The 27,430-nt window shown below is 41.4% G+C and overlaps 1 protein-coding gene and 1 long non-coding RNA gene across 3 annotated transcripts in view; one reads left to right on the top strand and one right to left on the bottom strand.

The window, feature by feature from the left end:
* LOC132378296 (dual 3',5'-cyclic-AMP and -GMP phosphodiesterase 11A-like) overlaps positions 1 to 27,430 on the top strand; it is a 266,270-nt gene that overhangs the window by 182,815 nt on the left and 56,025 nt on the right. For both annotated transcript variants that reach the window (XM_059945103.1, XM_059945102.1), the window contains 2 exons: positions 4,001 to 4,091; positions 24,029 to 24,129. In XM_059945103.1, the coding sequence (XP_059801086.1) occupies positions 4,001 to 4,091; positions 24,029 to 24,129 (192 nt within the window). The remainder of the gene's footprint in view (positions 1 to 4,000; positions 4,092 to 24,028; positions 24,130 to 27,430) is intronic.
* LOC132378299 (uncharacterized) lies at positions 1,986 to 20,047 on the bottom strand. Its single transcript, XR_009506957.1, has 4 exons — positions 19,911 to 20,047; positions 15,811 to 15,953; positions 3,559 to 3,812; positions 1,986 to 3,068 (listed from the first exon to the last, which is right to left on the bottom strand). It is a non-coding gene; the product is annotated as an uncharacterized LOC132378299 (long non-coding RNA).

Genomic DNA, 27,430 nt, shown 5'->3' with positions numbered 1-27,430 from the left:
CAATCTCCTACCTCCTTCCCATATCTCTTCAAGCCCTCACTAATCAAGAACTTCTGCCTTAAATATACCCAATGACTTGGCCTATGGCAACGAAGCCCACAGATTCACGATCATCTGGCTGAAGAAATTCCTCCTCAACTCCTTTCTAGACGGACATCCCTGTATTCTGAGGTTGTGTCCTTTGGTTTTGCTAACTTGGGCCTGGATGTTTCAGGATTACAAACCGCTGGTTGAATGTTAAAGCTGTCCAAGTGTTTGCCACACTTCGTATTCTGTGATGGGGGAATGTTAAAAACTGACGATGATATTTGTACATACAAAGTAGATCTAATCAGTACAATAGTAAGATTTACTCGATCAAGGTTTTCAAAAATGTATTGAAGTGAACTTGAGTAAAGTACTTGTAAATAGTTATTTGCACACTAGGTGGCTCATCAGAGTAAGCACACAGTTAAAATTATGTTTGAGTAAATTTTTATATCTTCTGCAAAAGCTTGATATCTTTCCTAAAGTACAGAGTTCTGACTGTCCACAGAGATAAGACTGTTCCAGTCTTTACAAATATTTATTATTCGGAGTGAGATCAACAGTGCTGCTAGGACTCAGGCTGGTGTCTAATCAACCCAGACTAGGTCACCTGGGCAAGGGTGGCTGATGTTTAAAAACCCAAAACACCCGATAACCCCCAGTTACATTGCTGATGAGGTGTCCCAGCGCATCCTAAGATGTTATCTCAGCATCAGTGTAATTATCAGTGAAGAATCACATATAATTTTTAGTGGCTTTTTTAATATCTCTGGTCCCCTTCAAATTATGGTACATATTCCCTTTATTTCGCACTTTGATTGCCTTTTTAAATTGTACCATTAATTCATATTGCCTCACTCGATTCTTGCCTCTAAAGTGAAGCAGGACAATATGCACAAAGGATTGTGAAACTACAACTATCAAACGCCACATGGAGAGAAGATCAGTGCCCATACAAATTATTTTATACTTTTGTACGACAAAACTATTACAGAGAGTATAGAGCAAAAGAGCCTTCCTGAAAATTGCAATCATCATCATTCAGGTGCCTTGCTGTTCGGCGTAGGTGATCATGTCTCCCCATCCATCACAGTCCCTGGCCCTCCGAATTGTAGTTGTTGCCTCCCCTGTTTCTAACCGTGATGTTAATCCATCTACCATTTCCATTCTCTCTCTGCCTCAGCTTCTTTTTCCTTCCAGCTTTCCAGCTGTAACTAAACGTTCTAACATCTCTCTTCACATGATGTGTCTAAAGAATTTTGATAGCTGTTTTTTGATTTTGTTTAAGTAATGTACGTTTTTTCTCATTCTCTGTAGAACGTCCATATATGATATGCATAGCATTCTTCTGAGGACCCACATCTCTGCAGCATTGATTCTCTTTTCCATTGCATTTGTGATGGTCCATGACTTGCAGCCATACATCAGTATAAGAAGAATGTAGCAGTTGAGAGTTCTAAGGTGGATGGCAATTGCTATTTTCTTGTTCCACCTTTAATCCTGGTGACGAGTCTGATCTCCTTACTGCAATTAACACAAGAACCATACCTGGAACAGTTACCACCCTAAAACCACCAGGCTCCTGAACCAGCACGAATAACTCCACGCACTTCACTTACCACAACTGTGAGCTGATTCTGCTACCTGCAGGCTCACTTTCAAGGACATCTTACAACTCATGTTCTCAGTGTTACTTTTTATTTGCACAATTTGTCATCTTTTGCACATTAGTTGTTTGTCAGTCTTTGTTTATGTATAGCTTTTCATAAATTCCATTGTTTTTCTTTATTTTCCTATAAAAGCCTGAAAGAAAATACATCTCAAGGTATTATGTGGTAACATGTGCAGTATATAGTGCCTATAAAAAGTATTCCCCTCCCCCAGAAGTTTTCATGTTTTATTGTTTTACAACATTGAATCTCAGTGGATTTCATTTGGCTTTTTTTTACACTGATCAACAGTATCAAAGTGAAAACAAATTTCTACAAATTGATCTAAAATTATTACAATTATTTAACACAAACTAATTGATTGCATAATTACTCACCTCCTTCAAGTCAGTATTTAGTAGATGAAGTCAATGAAGTGCAGTGTTTGGCTTATGGCATGAAGTCTGATGGTCCGAAAGCTCAATTTTGGTTTCATCAGATTATAGAACCTTATTCCAGCTGACTAGAGTCTCCCACATGCCTTCTGCCAAACTCTAGCTGAGATTTCATGTGAGCTTTTTTCAACAGTAGCTTTCCCTTTGTCACTTTCCCATAAAGCTGTGACTGGTGAAGCACCCGGGCAATGGTTGTATGTGCAGCCTCTCCCGTTTCAGCCACTGAAGCTCGTAACTTCTCCAGAGTTGTCATAGGTCTCATGGTAGCCTCACTGACTCGACCCATTCTTGTATGGTCACTCAGTTTTTGAAGTCAGCCTGCTCTAGGCAGTTTATAACTGTGCCATATTTCTTCCATTTCTAGATGATTGACTACTGTACTCCAAGGACTCTTCATCTCAAGTGCTCCATATGTATTGTTTATATGTTTATTATTATTAATATGTCTTTCTTTTTGTATTTGCACAGTTTGTTCTCTTTTGCACAAGGGCTGAACATACAGTTAGTGTGGTCTTTCATTGATTCTGTGTGCTTAATATTCTATTATGGATTTATAGAGTATGTCCACAAGAAAGTGAATCCACAGGGTTGTATATGGTGACATATATGTACCTTGATAATAAATTTACATTGAACTTTGATAATAAGTTTTACTTTGAGCTATTGTGTCAGGAAACTTTCTAGGGCTCTGCTCTTGGGGAAGGAGAGGAGGGAGTGGGTTGGGGAATTGGATAGATGGATGATACATCTGAGAACAGGAATGTGTTGAAAGACAAGTCCAAAGTAGAGCACACAGGAATCTTCCCTATAGTCGTGCATTAAGGGAAGTTTTCACTTTGCTTAGAATTACATTGAGAAGTTTGTGCGAGTGACTGCTGTTGTTGGAATCTGAAGCGGTAAGCAGACTGTCGGAGGAGCCCAGCGCGTCCAACAGCATCTGTTTGGGAGAAGGAATTGTGAATTAATATAGGGTTATCCCCTCACAGATCCTAACAACCCCACGGGTCAACTTATCCTGTTAATACAGTGACATCCTCTAAATCTAAAAGCCCACCTCTTAATAAGACCTCACATTGCAGCTACCCTCAGGAAAAATTTAACCCACTCTGCACTGTCTACCCATGACTTATTTTCTGAATAATTTAGTGAACTACTAGCTTTAATTTGAATCTATAAATATGAAAACTTCAAAATCAGAATCAGGTTTAACATATCTGGCATATGTCATGATATTTGTTGTTCTATGGCAGGAGTACAGTGCAATACATAATAAAAACTATAAATTACAGTCAGAAGTATATATAAAAAAAGAAAATTAAATTAAATAAGGAGTACAAAAAGAGAGGGGAAAATACTGAGGTAGTTCAGAAATCTGATGGTGGAGGGGAAGAAGCTGTCCCTGAAATATTGCCTTCAGGTTTCTGTACCTCCTCAGTGATGGTAGCAATGAGACGAGGACATGTTCTGGGTGATGGGGGTCTTTAATGGTGCATACTGCCTTTTTGAGGCATCGGTTTTTGAATTTGCCCTTAATTCCGGGGAGGCTTGCGCCCATGATGGAGCTGGCTGAGTTTATAACTTCCTGCAGCTTTTCCTGATCCTGTGCGGTGGCCCCTCCAAATCAGACGATGATGCCACCAGTTAGAAGGCTCCCCGCGGTACGCCTGTAGACATTCTGGATCTGTAATGAAGTATGGATGAAAACACAAATGAGTTACCCTTGTAAGTGCATTTCGATTCCACAAACAGCTGCAGCCACGGACGTCCATCGCGACTTTTTAAATTTCCATTTAATGAACCAGTGGATGCCTGAGCACAAGTAGTTCACCAGCCAAGCTCTGACGGCTCGTGCATTTGATTCCCTTGCAGGAGCAGATCAGCTTTAGCACAGCTGTATGGGACATCTGCCACTCTGGAGCACCATCACTTCAACCATGCTGTAATGATATTGCAGAGTGAGGTAAGCAAAGGGAAAAAACACTGACTCCAGGCAAAAGTATACCCACAATTTGCAAATGCATTATAAAGCAGGAAAAGGGGATCAATTTTTTAATAAACATGGTTGCTGAGCTGCAAAATGTCATGGTTTATAAATTATACTTTTATATAGTTATAGCATTCAACTATAGAATTTATAGTGTGGTAATTATTAAGCCTAACTCTAATATCAAATATATATGCATGACTGCCCCCTCAATGTAAAAGCCTAGCAAAGCTGAGGTTTTATTACAAATGAAAGTTTATGCTTATGAGAATTCTTTAGCAGGAACCAAGTTGATTAGTGCCACACAATTGGTTTGTTAGCCAATAATTTATGTCATCACATTTTTTTAGCCAAGCATGGTATCAGATGAATTGTTATCCCTATATACTAGCCATCCTTAGTCATGTATGAAACAGTGATACAGGTTCTAAACCATTACTTCTTACAAGTTGTCATTTAAATATACTTATTGAAATACTAACGCAGATTTATCTAGAAGATGGAATTCAGTGATGCGCAAAGCTTTTCTTCTGTCTTTGCTGCAGCGGCCATTTTGTACCTAGACTTGATAGAATCTACCAACAAATATCTTTAAAATGAGACGAATTATCTAGGATTTTTTTTTTTCAGGGGGTGCTCTCCATATGAAAACCCATGGCATGTCGTCTTTTGAAAAAAGTGGTCCCATTATCAAGGCAGAGAGAGTAGTGTTGAAAATTTGCAAGGTTAATGTCGTAGAATGAAATGGACACGTGCAGATGATAGAAATACTTTTCAGTTATCAGTTAGATTGTTAATTGGGATGGGCTTTAACTTGTCAGTCAGCCTTTGATCATTTTCACTCTTATTGGTTGTATGCAAATTGACCCTGTACTTATGTTGAGTTTGGGGGATTGATTTCTATGGGCAAATAGCAGACCCTTAAATTTCCTATTTGTCCTTTATCCTTTGTGATAATTCCTGGCAACTGTGCACTTGAACCTTAAGTTTTGCTGGTTGTCCGCACTCTTAAGTGGGCACTTCCGTAAGTTATATAACTTTGATCCTTCCAGTCTTCTCCCAAAATTCTTACATTTATCCAAGCTAACCTGCATTTTTAATGTTTTGGCTTTTTCTGCTAAACTTGTCCTTCTGAACTTTCCCTCCTATTTATATGCTTTGGAAAATTTTGAGAAGATTCAAGATGTCATTTCTAGTATATAAGCGTAAAGGAGAACAAAATAATTGTTACTCTGGGTCCGATGTAACACCAAAAAAAAGATAAGGAACACACTAATAAAAACACAATAAATATGATACATAAGATAGCTTATATAAGTAGATTGATTTATGTCCATAAAGTGATACTAGGCACAGGAGTGTCTCTACATAAGCTGACTCTGACAGGACATGATAAAGTAGTGATGGTGAGGGGTGTGGTGGGGTGAGTTAGTGGAGATGTTGATCAGTCTTACTTCTTGGGGAAAGTAACTGTTTTTGAGTCTGGTGGTCCTGGCGTGGATGCTACGTAGCCTCCTCCTTGATGACAGTGGGGCAAACAGTCCATGAGCAGGGTGGGTGAGATACTTCATGATGTTGCTGGCCTTTTTCTGGAAACTTTCTGTATTTACTGTATGTCTAAAGCAAATATCCAAGTCCAAATCATCCGTTATAAGCAAGAGTAAAGATGGATGGCAGGGCTGGCCGTCAATTTGGAGATTTAAGGATCTTCTATCTACTCTTAGAGTATGAAGTGTTACATTCAAAAAGAATGCCAAAAATGGCACCTAGCTTATGTTGCTGTACTGCGATTAAAAAAATTCTGGTGTCAGACGCATTCCATTATGGAACTGCAAGTTCCAAGCGATTTAATTCCATCTGAGGCTTTTGGTCAATTGAATGCATGTACTAATGTAAGTGAGCTTCATTATGATTAAAGGCTGGTAAATAGAAGGATGGTGTTTTGCTCCTGGGTACTGATAGTGAACAGCTCAGTATTGGAATCAGAATCAGGTTTAATATCACTGACATGCGTTGTGAAATTTGTTGATTTGTGGCAGCAGGACAGAGCAATATGTAAACATACTATAAATTACAATAAGAAATATATATATATATTAGTATATGTAATAATATATGTACTAAGTAGTACAAAAAGAGAACAAAAATCATGAGGTTGCATTCATGGGTTGGTTTAATTTCTGTTCGGAAATCTGATGGCAGAGTGGAACACGCTGTTCTTAAAATATTTGAGAGTATATCTTCAGCCTCCTGTACCCGCTCTCTGATGTAGCAGTAAGAAGCAAGCAAGTCCTTAATGATGGATTCTGCCAATGTACAATATGAATGGACATTGCTTTCCTAATCCTTTCTATTGTCCAAGATTTGATATGGATAACCTGAACTTTATCAGCCAATGAATTTTGAGAATAGAGCTTTGGTTAAACTACACGCAGAATAGTTGCTTAGCAATGGGCAATGCATCTTGGGAGGAGATGAGCTATCAGTCAGCTACCATATCATCGTTGCATCAAACCTGACCACTTTGAATGACAGAGAGGCTTTTATGGAATAATTGCTTGGTAATGGGCAATGCATCTTGAGAAGAGATGGAGTGTCAATCAGCTGCTGTATCATTGCTGTGCCAAACCTGGGTCACCAGACTAAGTGACAAAGAAGCTTTAGATGCTGAAAAGCCCAATCTCAGTCAAGGTTTTTTGACTCTTAAATCCGCAGAGAAAATGAATTCTGCTTTAACATCTTGAACCAATATTGTGTCTTTAATCTGGATAAAACTTACCTCCAAGGCATTATCAATTGTATAGAAGCCAAACTATTAAAGGAAACACATCTAGCAGCAAATCATAAATAAAAGAGATTCAGAGCAACACACAAACAGCAACGTTCTTGTTGGCCTCCTCGAAGGTAAGCTTGCTCTTGAAAAAGGAGCAATTGAGAAGTTTAAATTTCAGTCATAAGCAAGAATTACAAAGTAATCCGTGGTGACTATGATAACATGTATATGTCAAAGGACTGCATTGCTGGAACCACTCCAGAACTTGCAGAAGCTTTTGCATTGAAAAGAACTATTTAACATGTAAATATTGTGATAATCTGAAGAAGGATATATAGCTGCTATACCACAAAAAAGAGCTCCAATTCATAAGGGCTTGGGGCATGCAGTTCTGTAATGATAATCCTGAGAAGAAACATAAGGGGCAAAAAAAAATCAAGGGTTCTGTGTCATCCTTGAGCATTTCTTCATCTGAAATTCCAATGGGGCCTGAGACTACTTTCTAACAGAAGTAACTGTCACTAAAATTTCAGCTGCAAAGCCGACTGCTTGCTCGCCCATTTAGGATGGTGTCGTAAAATCTTACCATAGAACAGCAACCACTGCTTTAGGCTACAGCCTTCTCCCCCACCCAGCCCTTTCAGCTAGCCCACAGCTTTACAGCCAGAAGTCACTGAATCCTTGTTCTCAAACAGTCCGCAAGACTCCGTATGTTATGGTGGTGCACTCCTTTAAAAAACAGAGAATATGTTATCATGACCTTTAATTAAATTAGTACATATATTTTTTAAAGTTGGTATCAATTCTGTAAATGCTAATTGCCTGTTTACGGGAGTACATTTGGGACCAAGTAGAGAAGAGGCAACTTTGTCTTTGTTCCCTAAAATGCAAATATAGTGAGCCAGTGACTGTTTTACACTCACATAAAAAAAGAGAAAAAAATTATCTAGAATAATTAATGAACCCTGAGGCAGTTGAACATTTCCAAACACTGGCCCAATAGAAAGCAGTTTTCATCATTAATGTATCATAAGCTATTCAGAGAAAGAAGATTAAAATATAAATCAGCTTCAATCTTCCATATCCATAGGGAACAACATGAAAAAGATGTGTGAGTAATTTTTAATAAATAATAATCCTCAAACTTTTTATCATCTTTGCATTTTAAAGACCAGATATTCTCCTTGAAGCACTTTCTTTTTTTTTACTTCAGTAAACTTTGGGTTCTTAGTAAGTTCGAGGAACAACTCCCAGGAGCCCGGAGAGAAATCATTCAAAGCTTTACAGTTCATTGAAATCTTACAGGAAAATCGGCATAAAATAATAATGAAGTTTAAAGTTCAAAGTAAATTTATCACCAAAGTACATGTATGTTACCATGTTGCCATGTTATGTTAAATGAACTGAGATTCATTTTCTTGTAGATATTCACAGTAAATACAAAGAAACAGAATAGAATCAGTGGAATACCACACACAGCAAGATGCACAAGCAACCAGTGTGCAAAGGGCAACAAATGGTGCAAATACAAAAAGACAAAAAAAGACAAAATAATAATGATAAATAAATAAGCATTAAATATTGAGAACATAAGACGAAGCTTCATTAAAAGTGAGCCTGTAGGTTGTGGAGATAGTTGGGGTGAGTGAAGTTTTGTGAAGTTATGCTTTGGTTCAAGAGCCTGATGGTTGAGGGGTAATTACTGTTTGGGAACCTGGTGTAAGAATCCTGAGGCTCCTGTACCTCCTTCCTGATAGCAGCAGTGAGAAGAGAGCATGAACTGGAAGGAGCATGCTTTGACATTTCAGCTGTGAATCAATCAGCTCTAGCCAAACGCCTGACCAAGAATATTTGTGAGATTCCCATTAATCATGGTGTTGGTCCTTGTGCAGGCACCAAATGTTGAAACTTGACATCAGGATGCTGAGAATTGGCTTCTGGAGCTGGGTAAAGGGAAGGGGAATGGGACAGCCTGAACTACCATGGACCAGCGCTGCTGGTCCCACTGAAATCAGACTGAAAAATATCTGATGCTTGTTTCTGAACTGACCTCTCTTGGTAAGCATACCTGGAAAGAAATAAACAGTCCAGGTTTTGGACTGAGACCCTTCATCACGTCTCGGCTTGAAACATCGACTTCATGTTGCCCAAAACTTTGAGATACCCTCCAGCATTTTGTGTGTATTACTCTGGAATCTCATGTGTTTGCAATTTGGGTTCCTCAGAAGTGATTGTACAGTTAAAAAAATGATGAGTTCTCCCTCATCTCCATTCCAAATGGACATCCCTCTATTCTAAAGCTGTTCTGTCTGGTCCTAGACTTCCCCGTCTGTAGGAAACATCCTCTCCACATCCACTCTATCAAAGCCTTTCAACATTTGATAGGTTTTAATAAGCTCCCCCACCTCTTTTTTCTGGATTCCAATGAGCACAGTCCCAGAGCCATCAAATGCCCCTCATACAATAAGCCTTAAAGCATATTAAAATTAAAGCACGTCATTTTAATTAGATTTTTTTTCATTTCTCTGATTTAATGAAGTTTCAGAAATATTCTAAGAAATTTTAAGTACATTAAGTGTAAAGGTAACAACAAAGATCAGCTTTATTTGTTACATCCTCAAAAGACCCAGTGAAATGCGTTGTTTGCGTCAGTAACCAACACAGTCTGAAGATGTGCAGGGGGCAGCCCATAAGTATCACCATATTTCCATCACCAACATGGCCAGCTAGTAACTTACTAATCCTTACTAATCTGTATGTCTTTGGAGTGTGGAAGGAAACCAGAGACCCGGAGGAAACTCACGTAGTCACAGGAAAAAAGTACAAACACCTGACAGACAGTGGCGTGAACTGATGCTGAAAAAGGTTACAATAGTTGCTATGCCACCATAATCACAACCTAACTGATAGTAAAATTGAAATCTACATTCTTGATACAATTTCAGAATCCAACCCAGGTTTATTATCACTGATACTGTATATGTTGTGAAATGTGTTTTTTGCAACATTATATTCTTTAGATATTCTCCAGTTAACATCGCCATCACCATATCCAGATGAAACTTCAAGCCAGAAACAACCACTCAGAGGCAGAAACAAGTAAAATATTTTTTGCAAGCTGATATTCACATGTGCCCCCACTTCCATTTGAGTTTGCCAGATCCGCATAACTATCTAGAGTCAGAGTCATGTAAAGTACAGCACAGAAACAGGCCCTTTGACCATCCAGTCTGTGCTGAAACCATTTAGACTGCCCTCTCCTATTGACCTGCACCAGAACCATATCCTCCATATCCCTACTATACATGTCCAAGCTTCTCTTAAATGCTGATGATCGAGCTTGCATGCATCACTTGCGCTGGAAGCTCATTCCACATCCTCATGACCCTCTGAGTGAAGAAGTTTCTCCTCATGTTCCCCTCAAAACTTTTCATCTTCTGTCCTTAACCCGTGACCTCTAGTTGTAGTCCCACCAAACCTCAGTGGAATAAGCCTGCTTGCAATTTCCCTATCCATACCCCTCATAATTTTGTGGACCTCTCTCAAATCTCCTCTCCATCTTCTACATCTACTTTTTTATTCTTTTGTGTATTTTAATTTGTTACTCACAGTTGATTTTCTACTAATTTGAACTGCTGCTTAAAGGTTTCTCTTTGCTTCTGGATCAACCAGAGCCAGGCCCTAGTTCAAACATCTAACTAAAAAAATGTTCCTTACCCCTGCAACCATAGCTTACTGATCAATTGAGTTTGAGAGGAAGAAATATTCACATATTCCAATAGTAATAAAGTAGATAATTGGGATTTAAAGGGTTATTTCAAAATCCCATTTGTTGTGAGTTTGGAATTCTATTTCAAGAATTTAAAATTAAAAATCACTAATTCCAAGTTTCTGACTTGTGGGCTCAGTTACTGAGTCATTGAATCAGGGCTAATTTCAGCAAAGAAGAATACCACTGCTTTTTCATCTGTCTCAACACTGCAATGGAAACACTAGGACCTTATTCTACATGGCAGGGGGGTTCTTCAGGCTCAGTCCAAGTCAGGCATGTTTTCTCATCTGCCCTTGACCTTCCCCATCTCCAGGAGCCAAACTGATTCCTTCATTTAACGTGCTGATTGAGCCCTGTGCTGTGTCACAAGCAAGATGGTTATTCCTATCAGAAGAAATCTCCAAAGCTGTTTCCTCTCCCATTAGTATTTCCCTTAAAAGGAATGGAACTCATATTCCAACATAGGGTAGAAAAATGATCACATTTGTCACAGAGGATGGCATTTTCCTGTAATGTTTCACTGATTTACCACCCACCCCCCCCTCCCCACCAGAACTAAAGCAAGATAGCAGCTGTGTGCTTCAGGGACAACTCTATAGTATTCTAGATTATAAACCTGAGGAAATACTACAAAGTACATTGAGGAAGTGCTGTTTATTTTTGTATTTACAGATACAGCACGGTGACAGGTCCTTCTGACACAAGGAGCCAGCTCCACTCAGTTACAAACATGTGACCAATTAACCTACTAACCTTTGACTTAGGAATGTTGGGGGAAATCAAAGCACCTGGACAAAGCCCGTGTGGTCATGGGGAGACTGTACAGTCAGGGATGGGACTTGAATCCAGCTCACTGGCGCTGCAAAACATTACACTACTCTCCCTAGCCATCCCTTACTGTGAGGGTAGTCCACACTGGTTTTTATGACAGAAGTATCTAATATTTGATTGTACTATCCTCACAGTGCAGCATAACCTCTAAATGTTATATAAGATAACTGCTGTAGACTTGCAAGCTCAGGGAAAACTGGCCAAAAATGGAGGATTTGAGAAAGTTTATGCCAAGCCACTGCAGAAATATCTCTGAAGACTTCTTAATGTAGAAAGGAGATGGGTTACACCTAAACCCAGTGCTTTGTAAGAACTTTGCAACATGAACTAAGAATCAATTGAAATGAAAAGCCAGAGTAGGAAGAACAAAACTTTGTGTTCCTTGATTCCCTTAACATTGCAAAATTTTTTAGTATCTCTTTCATGACATACTCAGTGCTGAACCTCCTCAGCCCTAAAAATCCATTACGTTCTGAATGAAGATGTTTCTTTAAACTCTGTGCTGAATAGCCATCCCTATATTCTGAGACTCTGAACCCCCCAGTTCAAAATACTCCAGGCAGACGAAGTATGATACCTGCATATGGGGCTACATGGTGGCATGACAGCTAGTGTAACACTATTATAGTAACAGCAACCTGGGGTCAGTTCTGGCACTGGCTGTACCTTCTCCTTGTGACCGGGTGCTCTGGATTCACCCCACATTCCATGGAAGAAAAGGTTAGTAGGTAAATTGCTCACATGGGTGTAATTGGGCAGGATGGTCACTTGGGGTTACAGTGCTGTATCTCTAAATACTCTGTAAATACAAAACTAATAATTTTACCTAGTTGAGCCCTGTAAGACTTTGGTATTTTCAAAGGTAACATTTCTCAACACGGAAGAGTGTAGATCCAATCTGCCTTGCCCCTTCTCAAGGGTCAAACTCCAGGAATCAATCTGGTCAAACATTATTGTGTTTTCTCAATTGCAATTATCTCCTTTGTTACATAAGGAGACTAGAGCTCAGTATAGGGACCTATTCATTTGAGTATGACATCATGTGTGCTGTACTCAGTGGCTCTGTGCGGACCCCTCTCTGTCCTTGGCCTCACACTGTTCCAATGAAGCTGAATATTAACTGAAGAAATAACATTTTATCTACAACTTAATGCAATGCAGCCACCATGAATAAACACTAAGTTCATCAACTCCAGCGAACCCAACTCTGCAGTTTGTATCAGACCTGAGGAAAGATCATCAACTTGTCACGCTTACTCTGTGTTCTGTCTCTGCAGACACTGTCTGACTTGCTATGTATTTCCAACGTTCTACATTTTTATTGTAGATTCTCAGCATTGCAAAGTTCAAAATTACTATCAATATACATAGTATGTCACAGTGTACAACCGTGAGATTAATTTTCTTGAGGGCATTCACAGTAGGACAAAGAAGTACAGTAGACTAAGTGAAGAAGTTCAAGGTTAATTGTCATTCAACCATACTCATGAATGCTGTCAAACGAAACAGCGTTCCTCTGGGATCAAGGTGCGAAACACAAAACCAACAGTCACACACAGCACATATAATACGATAGCAGAAAAACATAGTTACTAAAACAATAATATGTACAAAAATAATCATGTAGCCCAAGTTCCTGAGTGTCATGGGCTGTATCATGGTGATGCACGGATGTTGTTCTGGAGTCACACACTCAACCACATACAGACAAAAATTGACAAATACCGCATTCACAATACTTCGTATCTCACTCTTCCTGTGTTACATTTTCTTTCTCTCTCTCTCTTTCATTCTTTGTTCATCTCCTCCAGATTGATCATCTGAGGTTGCAAGTCTTCACCAACCTTTCTCAGCCACTAGCAGCGTCACATCATTCTGCCTCTCTCAGTTTGCATCCGACTTTGTTCTCTCCATTCCTTGTCTGCAACTTAAAACGTGTTTATTTTTCTTATATTTTCTCGGTTCTAATGAAAGGTCAGTGCTCACCCTGATTTCCTCTGTACTGGTGTTGCTTGATCTGCTGGGTATTTCCAGTGTTACTGGTGTTTATTACAAATCCCCAGCATCTGCAGGTTTTTGCTGTTTGATTTATGTATATGAGACAGCCTCATGAAGGAAATTAATCCCACGTGAGAGGGAAAATTACAAATGAACAACATAAATGTTAGGGATTTAAAGATGTAGCAATTTTTGGCTCCTTAATAACACTGTGCAGTTTGTCCAGTGAGAGGACCTGACTCCAGCTTGTCAGCTATGCACAGGCAGCTTGTTAGCATGGAAAGTGTGTTGCCGTAAGAAGGGAAAGGAAGAGTACAAGAGAAAATCATTTAACCTGGAAGTTCCAATCAACCAAAAATATGCTGGGAATATCCAGCTTGGAAATGTTGAATCCAAGTTCAATTGCATCACTGTCTGTGGGGAGTGTGTACGACCATGTGGGTTTCTTCTGGGTCCCCCTGTTTCCTAGCGCATTCCAAAGACTTGTGCATTAGTATGTAAATTGGTCTTAAAGATGCAATTGGGTGGTGTGGGCTCATTGGGTCAGAAGGCCCTGTTGCTGTGCTATATTTCAAAATTAAAAAATAATATAATAATAGAAAACAATTGAATCACCAAGAGATAGATATCTACGTACCAAGTGCTGATAAATTGGATTAGTATACAGACAGACGGACAGACGTACTTTATTGATCCCGAGGGAAATTGGGTTTCATTACAGCCGCACCAACCAAGAATAGTGAAGAAATATAGCAATATAAAACCATAAATAATTAAATAATAAGTTAATCATGCCAAGTGGAAATAAGTCCAGCCTATTGGCACAGGGTGTCTGACTCTCCGAGGGAGGAGTTGTAAAGTTTGATGGCCACAGGCAGGAATGACTTCCTATGACACTCAGTGTTACATCTCGGTGGAATGAGTCTCTGGATGAATGTACTCCTGTGCCTAACCAGTACATTATGGAGTTATGGAGTGGATGGGAGTCATTGTCCAAGATGGCATGCAACTTGGACAGCATCCTCTTTTCAGACACCACTGTCAGAGAGTCCAGTTCCACTCCCACAGCATCACTGGCCTTACGAATGAGTTTGTTGATTCTGTTGGTGTCTGTTACCCTCAGCCTGCTGCCCCAGCACACAACAGCAAACATGATAGCACTGGCCACCACAGACTCGTAGAACATCCTCAGCATCGTCCGGCAGATGTTAAAGGACCTCAGTCTCCTCAGGAAATAGAGACGACTCTGATCCTTCTTGTAGACAGCCTCTGTGTTCTTTGATCAGTCCAGTTTATTGTCTATTCGTATCCCCAGGTATTTGTAATTCTCCACCATGTCCACACTGACCCCTTGGATGTACTGCACAAAAGTCTTAGGCTCCCCAGCTATATATCTATATATATACACAGACACGCACACGCGTATATATATATATATATATATACACACACACACACACACACACACACACACACACACACACACTTACACTTAAGACTTCTGCAAAGTGCAGCAGATGGGTGTTTGATAGCCAGCATGAATCTGATGGGTTAAAAGACAGGTTTCTTGAATGACTTGTAAACCAATAGCACTTACAGAAAATTTAATCACTCCTGCAAAGTTCATGATTACAAGGCTTACTTTGTAAATACTTGAAGATGATTGCCCCAAGCTGGTCCCCTTGGAGCCTGGTGCTGGTAACTGGCCCAGGTAGGTACCATTTAATTTTAAATCTTCCCCTCACTATAGGTCTCCCTCAGGAACGCCATCATATTTGGCCTGAAGTTTACTTCAACCTATTCACATATCTAACTTCATCCAGCTTCGTTCGTCCTTATGACTTGTGCTCTGATTGTATTCTACTGCTCTCTCCTTTTCCTAATAATGTTTTACTGCAGGGCACCATCATGCCCTCACCCTCAGGCCACGCTCAGGGTGGAGGAGCAACACCTTATATCCATTCTGTGTAGCTCCAACCTGATGGCATGAATATCAAATTTTTCTTCCAATAAAGAAATCCTCAACCCTCCTCTATTCCCCACTCTGACTTTCACCTCTTCTCACCTGCCTATTACTTTCCCCTGTGTTCACTCTTTCTTCCTTTTCTCCTATGGTCCACTCCCCAAGACTCTTTCTTCTCCAGCCCTTGACTTCCCTCCCCCACTTCCACCACTTGGTTTCACCTATTGCCATCTAGCTATCCTCCTTCCCCTACCCCCACCTTTTCATTCTGCCATCTTCCCTCTTCCTTCCCAATCCTGAAGAAGAGTCTCGGCCCGAAACGTTGTCTATTTATTCATTTCCATGGGTGCTTTCTGACCTGCTGAGTTCCTTCACATTGGTCATGTGTTGCTGTGGATTTCCAGTATCTGCAGAATTTCTCATGTTTACTTTCACACAAAAGCTATGTTGATCCACAGTGCAATAGCCACTTCAGATACTATTTTCAGTGCCAGAGAATTCCTAAACAGAGGAATTAACAAGTTATAGCATTATTAAGCAAATGGAACGTGATATTTTCACACAGGACATTTCTGTTTGAATAACATAACCTGTACTCAGAACCAATTATTCCAGAGGGCTTTGTATGGCCATTCAGACTTCATAATCAGCATTTTTCTGCTGCTCTGTGTCCTCCTTTGCTTTAAGCGAGTCGTGTTTCTGATTGCACTTACTTACTTCCTCAGAAGGCTGGCCTCATTCAATGTTTGTAGTGAGATGCTGAAGATGTTCTATCGGTCAGTTGTGGAGAGCGCCCTCTTCTTTGTGGTGGCGTGCTGGGGAGGCAGCATTAAGAAGAGGGATGCCTCATGTCTTAATAAGCTGGTAAGGAAGGCGGGCTCTGTCTTGGGCACAGTACTGGAGAGTATGACATTGGTGGCAGAGCGGAGGGCACTGAATAGGCTACGGTCAATCATGGAAAACCCTGAACATCCTCTGCACAGCACCATCCAGAGACAGAGAAGCAGCTTCAGCGGCAGGTTGCTGTCAATGCAATGCTTCTCAGACAGGATGAAGAGATCATTACTCCCCAACGCCATTCGGCTCTACAATTCAACCACCAGGGGCAAGACATGTTAAGTGCCGGGGTTAGGACTGAGCTTAAGTTACCACTCAATGCACTTTAGTAACTATTTAAGAACTTTTTAAAAGCTATTTATTAATGCTTTTTGGGAGGGTGATTTTAGATGCATATCATATTTATACTGAGTTAAGTACTGTATGTAATTAGTTTTGCTATAATAAGTGTATGGGAAAAATGTTGAATTTCCCCTTGGGGATGAATAAAGTATCTATCTATCTATCTATCTATCTACCAGAATGGTGCCAGTGGAAGTTGTTTTAAAATGTGGCACGTGAACTTTGTTTCTATAGTTTGATGGATCTGGTGGTATTGATCCAGAGGTTCTTTGGACGTCATGAATGATGCTTAAAACTTGGTGTTTACAGCCGTTTTGTTAAGTATTCCAACAAAGTACGAACAAAGGAAAAGAACAAAAACAAAGTTGTGCCGGTTTCATACTCTCAGACTCAGACAGGAGTTCCAAACCTTTTTTATGCCCTGGACCCCTACCTTTATCTGAGGGCTCCGTGGCCCCCAGGTTGGGGAAGCCCTGGGCTAGAGATAACATCAGATAAACAAATAAAATAGCCAGATTAAAGTGGTGTGATACCTGCTGAAGAAAATCTGAGAATCTTCTAGAAAATAAAAAATCAGCCATTCTACAATTTCTGGAAAATTTACTGAACAATTCCACATGTATAACTGCAGCAGATTTTATATAAAATGTAAGCAAGCATAGATAAATTAAACTACAAGAAAAATACTAGAAAAAATAATGATTCTACACCCTGCCCAATCCAACAGTTGAAAGAGGTTAACAGAGTATTGCTTGTTGTCTGTAAATGCCATCAACATTCACTAGCCTTCAACAGAAATACGCTTGGGACTAAATATGACAAACACATTTTTACAAATGAAAATATTGTTAACATCAGTTTAGAGCATAAGTTTACTAAAGTAAAAACACTCAGGATTAACTGACTAGATAACCACTGTTCCTACTAACATACAATATCTATATAAGAAATACAAAGACAATAATTTTTATTATTTCATATTCCTCTGTCACACAGGCAGCCATCAATCCCAGTCTCCCACTTAAGCCTTTGTAATCCAATCTCTCAAACATGCCCATTAACACCTCCCTGATTCTCTCATTAGCTGCCTACACCAGGGATGCTTAACAGTAACTAGATTACTATAAAACCATAAAACAGAGGAGCAGAATTAGACATTGCGGCCCATAGGGTTTGTTCTGCCATTCGATCATGGCTGATTTATTTTCCCTCTCAACCCCATTCTCCTGCCTTCTCCCCGTAACCTTTGAGGCCCTTACTAATCAAGAATCTATCAGCCACTGTTTTTAATATACCCAATGATTTGGCCTCCACAGCTGCCTGTGGCCATGAATTCCACAGATTCACCACTCTCCGGCTAAAGAAATTTCTCCTCATCTTTGTTCTAAATGGATGTCCTTCTATTCTGAGGCTGTGCTCCCTGGTCCTAGACTCTCCCACTAAAGGGAACATCCTCTCCACATCCACTGTACCTTGGCATTTCAATATTTAGAAGGTTTCGATGAAATTTCTCCCCCAATCTTCTAAACTCCAGTTAATACAGGCCCAGTACATCGAACTGGGCCTGTATTTACAGGTTAACCCTTTCGTTCCTGAAGTAATTACTTACCATCTGAGCTCAGCCCATCTTCCCGCTGCCTTAAGAGAGATAGAGTTGTTCTTGCCCTCACCTATCACCCCATGAGCCTCTGCATCCAACACATCATTCTCCGCAACTGCTATCACGTTCAATGGGATCCTACCACCAATCACACCTTTAGCTCCCCCCACGCTCTGCTCTCCGCATGGATCACCCCCTCCGTGATTCCCTTGATCAGTCATCCCTTCCCACTAATCTCCCCACCCCCCCCCCACCCCCGGCACATATGCCTGCATGCGATTGAAATGCTACACCTGTCCATTTACATTTTCCCTTACCTCCATTCAGGACTGCAAACCACTCTTCCAGGTGAGGCACCACTTCACCCGTGAATTCTTTGGGGTTGTCTGTTGCATCCAGTGCTCCTGGTGCAGCCCCCTCTTTATTGGTGAGACCCATTGTAAATTGTGGGACGGCTTTGTCAAGCACCTGCGCTCCTTCCACCAAAAGGGCAATTTCCCAGTGGCATAAGATTTTAATTCTGACTCCTGTTTCCGTTCTGACCAGAGACCACTCTCAGAGTGGATGAGCAACAACTCATGTTCCATCTGGGTATCCTCCAACCTGACGACTTGAACGTCGATTTCTCCTCCTGATAAAAAAAATCCCTACTCTTCCATTACCCACTCTGGACTCTTATCTCTTCTCCTCACCTGTCTATCATCTATTCTTCCTCATTCCCTTTCTCCCATGGTCCCTCTCCTATCAGATTTCTTCTTTAGCCCTTTTTGTAATCTACCCACCTGCTTTCACCTATCATCTGCCAGCTATCCTCCTCCCCCTCCTCCCACCTTTTCATTCTGGCATCTTTCCCCTTCTTTCTCAGTCCTGAAAAATGGTGTTTATTCATTTCCATAGATGTTGCCTGACCTGCTGAGTTCCTGCAGCACTTTGTGTATGTGTTACCATCCAACTCACATAATTATAGGGAAAAGGTTAGAACAAGAGATCAGAATTAAACATAAGAACATAAGAAATAGGAGCAGGAGTCGGCCATCTGGCCTGTCGAGCCTGCTCCGGCATTCAATAAGATCATGGCTTATCTGGCCATGGACTCATCTCCACCTACCTGCCTTTTCCGCATAACCCGTAATTCCCCTTCTACGCAAAAATCTATCCAACCTTGTCTTCAGTATATTTACTGAGCCAGCCTCCACTGCTTCATTGGGCAGAGAATTCCACAGATGTATCACTCTCTGAGAAAAGCAGTTCCTGCTCATCTCCATCCTAAATCTACTCCCCTGAGTCTTGAGGCTATATCCCCTAAATCTAGGGTCACCTATCAGTGGAAACAAGTTTCTTGCCTCTATCTTATCTATCCCATTCATTATTTTATACGTTCCTGTAAGATCTCCACTCATTCTTCTGAATTCCAGTCTGCTGGATCTGTGAGACAGCTCCAGTACCCGCAGTGCTGGCCTGCAGCTCTTCGATAGTGACCATGCAGAGTTTATAAGCACACTACCAAGTTGCCACACTGGTCAGTTTGAATGAGGGCATGAGCTGAGTTTATCAACCTCAGACATAAGAATGTGTCCAGTTTTTTTTTTGCTGGAAAACCCTGCAGAGGTGTAGTGATCAGATGGGGTTTGGCTAGGTTCCACTGCAAACTCTCATTCATTTAATTGTTGGCAACATACCTTGTAAATACTTGTCCTTGTAGATAGAACAATCACAGAGATAAAGCTGAAGCCCAACTCCTGTGGAATGAAACTCCAGAATGGGTGAACCTTTCATGTTAAAGCAACTCCAATAGGTGCAGAATTTGACTTATTGCTTGCCCAGGCATATTTCCTGTTGTAGAGCTTTAAAGATTAGCCTTATTTGTCACATATACATTGAAACACAGAGTGAAGTGTGTCCTTTGCTTCAATGACCAACACACTTCGAAGATATGCCAGGGGAAGCCAGCAAGTGCCAACAGGCTACTAGCGCCAACATAGCATGCCTGCCACTGGATAACCCGAACCTGTACATCTTTGGAATGTGAGAGAAAGCCAGAGCACCCCAGGGGAAACCCACATGATCACGGGGACAACATACAAAACTCCTTATGGACAGCAGCGGGAATTGACCTCTACCTTACCGCTGGATTGCATTGCGCGAACTGTTACGATACCATGCTGCCCCGGGAACTTTTGCTTTTCTCTCTGTCACTGATAATGCTTTCAAACCTGTACTGAGTCCTCTAGACTATTGCAGAATAATTTAATGAGTAAAACATTCCTCAAAAGTTCTGAAGTTAACTGACCGTGTAAACTTTGGGAGGAGTCAGGATCAAAGCCACAGGTGCTTTGGGATCTCGGCTGCAAGTGATCGCTGTAGCAGAGTAAGGTTGAAATGTTTCAGTGTCATTAATCAAAATCTGTGCATTCAATATTTACCCACTTTAAGAATAAGTTCTAACTCATTTTATTATTACTGAAGTTGCTGACCATTGCTATTTCCCAGAAGTACCAGATTCATACATTTGCTTCCAGACCCAATTTCAATTTATTTGTCAAGGTAATATCTGACTTTAAATGGCTTACTGAAATGGAGGGTGCTGTGTCTTTGCAACCACATATCAATTAGAATAAAAGTACACATTTGGGAGATGGTTTTAACTGGGGTATTCACATTGCAGAGAGAGGGCAATGTGCATGTGTAGACAGGAGACCAATATGCATGCACAGACGACAGTCCATATGTAGTGCTAAGGGGAGTCATTGCTCTAAGAGAAATTGATCCATACATTACACTTCCTCCCCCTTTAGATTATTACAACATAAAAATGTATATGTACAAAACATTCAATTTCCCTTTCATAAACCATATTCCAAATAAATATGCTTTCACAATAATGGTCCATAGCTAACTTCAGTATACTAAACAGTCAGTCTTTTTAGTGGCCACACACAAAAACTGCTTGAGGAACAGGCCAGACAGCATCTATGGAAAAAAAGTACAGTCAATGTTTGGGCCCAAAATGTTGACTGTACCTTTTTCCATAGATGCTGCACCTCTGTTGCTCAGATTTGCAGCACCTACAGATTTTCTCTTGCTTGTCTTTTTGGTGGCATTCTGTTTCTTTAAGGATAGCACCTCTGGCCCTGTGGAGTGGCATTAAGTTTGTTAAATATTTTGTCTAAGACAGTGTTCTCAGTTTCCGGTGTCATGTTACTGTCAGTAACATGATCATCACTGAGAGGTAAGTCCGGTGACTGTAACGTGTTCATCTTGTTGGTTCAGGTGTGTTCTTTGGTTGAGCATTCCAGAATCTGGTCCCCATGACGTCTCCATGTCTAATCTCTAACATCCACTGTGTACATCAGTGGTCCAGTTCTTGTCGCTACCTACTGGTGTCCAGTTGTCTTCTCGGTAATCACGTGCTAAGATATCTTGTCCAACCTCGAAGCTCCTTGCTGATTCACTTAGCAACTGGCTGAGTTGTTTACTCTACCCTTGCCTCCACAGATCTTTTTTCAGGAATCTATGCAAGATCTCAGATTCCTGTTCATGAGCAGCATTGCCGGTGTTTGATTTGTCGTTGTATGAACAGAGTTCCGATATGCAAAAGGGAAGTTGTCCACTTTGTGCTGCAAAGAAATGTCCTTGTGCATCACTTTAATGGGCGCCTTGAAGGCTTGGATAAACCTTTCAGCTAACCTATTCATTGCTGGGTTGTCAGCAGCTGACTTGAAATACCCAATGCCATTTTTCTTCATGAGCAGTCAGATTTCTTCTGAATTGCATCGTTATCTGTTGTCACTCTTACCACAGTTTGTTGTGGTAAGCCTTTTCCGGTGAAGATAGTCCTCAGGACAGAGACAGTCTTTGCTGAGGTGGTTGACTCCATTGGTGTAACCTCCAGCCACTTCGAGTGAGCATCCACAGCAATCAGAAACATGGAGTCCATGAATGGCCCAGTGAAGTCAACATGTACTCTTTGTTGTATTGATGATGGCCATTCCCGTGGGGGTAACGGTGTCTGTGGGGGTACATTTTTTGACATCCCAAAACAACTCTTGGCCAAGTCTTCAATCTGTCTATCTATTTCTGGCCACCACACATAGTGGCTCTGTGTGAGACTCCTCATCCTGACTGTACCCAGATGATCTAACACTCTTGTATGCAGTTTAGAGGGAACTACAACACGAGATCCACACATCAGGGTTCTTTGACACACCAACACTCGGTGTCATCTCACTGAGAACTCTGGAAACATAGGGGTACCATGAGCTGGCCATCCTTGCACGGTGATTTCATAGACTTTTGACAATGTTGGGTCATTCATTGTTTCCCCTTAAATTTGGAATTTGTTACTGGCAACTCGTCCACCAATGTGGTGTAGAACACTTCTGCTGGGTCACAGTATGAAGACTTTTCTTCTTCAGTTGCCAACAGTGGAAGACATGACAAGCTATCAGCATTGATGTGTTGTTTGGTAACCTTGAATGCTACGTCATAAGAGTGCTCTCCTAGGAACATGGCCTAACATTGTCACTGGGCGAGTTCCCCTCCTGGGATTGAAATTGGACAAAAGGGGCTGGTGATCTTTCGTCCATAGAGGTAGTGGTGGAACTTCGTTATTTTCCATACTAAACCATGATTCCGATGAGCATCCAGAGTTGGCATTTCAGGCCTGGGTCCTTCTTCGGGACTGAGGAGGAGCACAGGGTACAGTTACGGATTGCTGCTTTGACCTGAAGAAGGGTCTTGGCCCGAAACAGCAACTGTTTACTCCTTTCCATAGATGGTGCTCGACCTGCTGAGTTCCTCTAGCGTTCTGTGTGTGTTGCTTTGGATTTCCAGCATCTGCAGAATCCCTTGTGTTTGTAGTAATGTAGAGAGGTTGGATTGGCTGGGTTTATTCTCACTAGAGTGTTGGAGGTCGAAGGGTGATCTCAAGAGAGTCTTCTGATGCTGGAAATCCAGAGTAACATACGCAAGATGCTGAGGGAGCTCAGAAGGTCAGGCAGTGTCTATGCAGAGGAATAAACAATCGACATTTGAGACTGAGTCACTTAATACAAGAGATTCTGCAGATGCTGGAAATCCAGAGTAACACACACAAAATGCGGGGGGGGGGGGGGGAACTGAATAGATCAGGCAGCATCTATGGAGACGAATGTTTTGGCCCAAGATCCTTCATCAGGACCAATGAGTGACTTTATAGGTTTACCAAATGAGGAGCTTAGATAGGGCAAATCAAGTCTTTTTCTCAGGGCAAGGGAGCCTAGAACTAGAGGACATGGGTTTAAGGAGAGAACTTTAAAGGAGATACGAGAGGTAAATTAATCACATCGGGTGGTGGTTATCCAGTATAAGCTGTAAGAGGAGATACACAGTTACAATGTACAGTATAAATGGCATTCGGCTTGGTACTTAGACGGGAAGGACATAGTGGGACATGGACCTTTTACAGTCAGATGGTATTACTGCTCAGCATGGAGAAGGTATGTAGAAAGGCCTTGTATGATTTTACGACTTGGAATATTGTTCTACTCTTTCTCACTGAAACATTATAAGAATTTTATCAGATAAATACAAATAAAATTAATGTAGCATAGGAAAATGATTTTATCAGGGTAATTAAATTTACTAATTTTTTTTGCTTGTATGACTGAATTTCTTACCAAACTTCTTATTCCCCCTTGGTTATAATTGCCCTCCTTTCCCACACCTCAGTTATAAATCAAATTTTAAAATTCCAGGAAGTGATGATTTGTTTTGCAGACATTTGGACTAAGTTACCTGATTTTTGTCTTAATTTTAGGGACACAACATTTTTGCCAACCTTTCCTCCAAAGAATACAGCGATTTGATGCAGTTGCTGAAGCAGGCTATCCTGTCCACTGACCTCATGCTTTACTTTGAGTAAGTATTTCCCTCATAACGAGATCACAATGCAGATTTGCCGTTTAAGTTATTACTGTTTCAGTTATAAATGTTCGCATGAGTTGCATTTGCCAAGCTGGCTCAGTTCTTAGCACACATATCCCTGTCAGGAAGTTCAAGACCTGTGATGAACCATCAATAACTCTCGGAGACGTGAGGCGAGAGATAGGCTTTTATTAGCTGGAAGAAAGCACTATCAACAGCAAGAGACCATCACACAACATCCTGGAGACTGAAGGAGGAGCAGTGCCTCCAATCGCCTTTATACAGGGGTCTGTGGGAGGAGCCACAGGAGCAGTTAGCGGGGCGGGGGGGGGGGGGGCATGTCCAGACAGGTATATGTAGTTCACCACAACCTGGTTCCAGGATTTTAACCCACAGTTTACCTTGACACTTCAGTGCAGTACAGTACAGATTCTTCCCAACTTACAAACACTCCTTTTATGTAGAACCTGTACACACAAACAAGTGTTTTGGGAGTCCGGCTGTCTGGATTTGTGTCCTGTTGTGGTGCTGCATGCAGCCTGGGGCCTCATTTCTGAGCTGTGAACTGCTCGCCGGAACAGAACCCTGCTGACGGGAAAGGCCCGCCCCCCGGCCCAGCACAGGCTCCAGCTCTCTCCCTCACCACCTCCAGCGTCTCCTCTCCTGGGCAACTTCAACTTACGATACCACGACTTGGGAGGCTGGCCCACGCAATAACTGGGGCCTTGCAGCTCCCCTGCCTTTGGTCTTCCCAATAACCAGTGAACTGGACTGGCAGTATCCTACAAACACAAGAACATCTGCGGGCGCTGGAATTCCAAAGCAATAGACACAAAATGCTGGAGGAACTCAGCAGGCCAGGCTGCATCTATGGAAAGAGTAACCAGACAATATTTTGGCGATGAAGGATCTCATCCTGAAACGTCATCTGTTTACTCTTTTGAATAGATGCTGCCTGACCTGCTGAGTTCCTCCAGCATTTTGGGTGTGTTGCCGTATTCCACATGACCAATGTCCCACAAGGTCTTGCGATCACATAAAAAACAACCAAGACACTCATTTGCACCGTTTGATTGGACACAAAAGATCCCATGGAACTTATCAACAAAAATCATGGCTCTCATTTACTTTCATTTCTCCCCCAGACCAGTATATCTGCTCTTTCGCTTTATTTATTTATAAATTGGGTCTGCTGCTTCCTTACAGAACAACAGTTATTGATTTTCTACTTGTCCTGGGTAAGAAAGCATGCTGTGCATCTGCTTCCTTAGAAGTTGGTGAACATTCGGCAGAACATCCAAAACTTTGACAAACTTCTATAGATGTGTGGTGGAGAGTATATTAACTGGCTGCATCACAGCCTGGTATGGAAGCGCCAAAGCCCTTAAATGGAAAATCCTACCAAAGAGTAGTGGATGTGCCCCCCCCCCCCACCTTTGAGCACACTTACATGGAACATTGTCGCAAGAAAGCAGCGTCCATCATAAGGGACCCCCACCACCCAGGTTATGCTCTCTTTTCACTGCTACCAACAGGAGGAACGTGGGACTCATACCACCAGGTTCAGGAACAAATATTACCCCTCAACCATCAGACTCTTAAACCAGGGGGGATAACTTCACTCAACTTAATTTGCCCCATCACTGAACTGTTCCCGCAATCTATGGACTCAAAGACTCTTCATCTCATGTTTTCGATATTCATTGCTTTATTTATTTATTATTTCTTTTTTTTTGTTCTTTAGTTTGTTGTCTTTTGTACACTGATTGTCCGCCAGGTTGGGTGTGGTCTTCCACTGGTTTTATTTGGTTATTGTATTTACTGAGTACGCCCGCAAGAAAATAAATTTTGGGGTTGTATATGCTGTTTATGTATATGTACTTCAGTAATAAATTTACTTTGAACTTTGATAGTGCATCCTAGGATGCAATGGGACACATCATCGGCGTTGCAGCCTGGGGTCATTGAGTGTTTTGGGCTTTCCAATATCAGACACCCTCACCCATGCGACACAGCCGGGGTTGATCAGGCCCCAGATTGTATCCCAGCAGCACCGTGCCACAGGTCGCACCTATTGATCCATGGCCATCTGGAGGTTTGCTCAGCTCCTGGTGGCTCCTTTCTTTGCAGCCCCTGTAATGCCAACGAGAGAGTAGGTTCTGCACCGTGATCAATCAGCAAGACCTCTACACCAAACCTCTATCGGCTCACATCGCGCCCTCCACCCCTGTCTCTGGCACTGCTCTACCAGCTCCCGGTATTTGACTTTCTTAATATTTGAGCGTCCCCTCAATGGAGTCTTCCAAAGGCACTGTCAGTTCCACCATGACCATCTGCTTCGAGGCTTCTAACAGAAAGACCATGTCAGGGCTCAGGGATGAAATTAGGGAACTTCAGTTGCTCACTTCCAGTTGCCAGTCAGATGCCGTGGCGAGCAAGTCTGCTGGTGATCTGGGCTGAGGCTGTGGTCGGTCTCCAGCTAAGGGCTTTCTGTGTTGGCGGAGGTGCTTACCGTTGTTAATAGCCACTGCCTTCAGCATCTGGTCATGGTGTCTGTGGTCGTGGCCTCCCCCAGGGATTTTGGGCAGCTGCTGAGGATGTGTTCCAGGGTTTCTATGCCTGGGCAGAGAGGACATGATGCTGCCTCACCTTTGCCCCAAGCAAAAAGGTTAAATTTGTTCTAAAGCAGATTCAGATGGGATAAGGTTGCTCCAGTGCAGATTTCTTGTTTCTTTCAGTTTTTGTATTCTCCTTTGTGTTAATCTACATGATAGAAAAGCAGTGATATAGTTTCTGAAACACTGTTTGATTACTTAAGGTTGTAGCTCTCATAGAATTTGTACACAGACCCCTGGAGAAATGCAAGTGTACATGGGGGATCTATACAGCACTGTTCCCTTTTTGCACTTCATTTCGCACATTTGAAAAGTCACTGGACACCGAATTAAAGATACTGTGAAAATTAACAAGTTATTTAACCAAGTTTATTGCTAGACCATGCATGAATTTTATCAGAGGTACTGATTGTAATGGACTGGTTCAAATTGATGCATGTTCTAGCCATTTGTATTTTTAGTATGTTAAAGTAAGCATTTTAAAACCTGTTTCATTTAATCATATAATTAGCAGATTGCTCATTTATCAACATTTATTGCTGACTGAAGCTATTTAGATGCCAGCAGTTATACGGCATACTCAGTTGTTGGTTTGTTCGAATGCACTAATTTCCCTGAGTGGATTATATTAATCGTGTCTGGAATTGCTATGCCACCTTGCTACTTAAGCACAGATACAA

This window comes from Hypanus sabinus, chromosome 20 (assembly GCF_030144855.1).
Source record: "Hypanus sabinus isolate sHypSab1 chromosome 20, sHypSab1.hap1, whole genome shotgun sequence".
Classification (NCBI taxonomy): Eukaryota; Metazoa; Chordata; class Chondrichthyes; order Myliobatiformes; family Dasyatidae; genus Hypanus; species Hypanus sabinus.
Note: the sequence above shows the minus strand (reverse complement) of the source record. Positions and strands in the feature narration are given on the sequence as shown.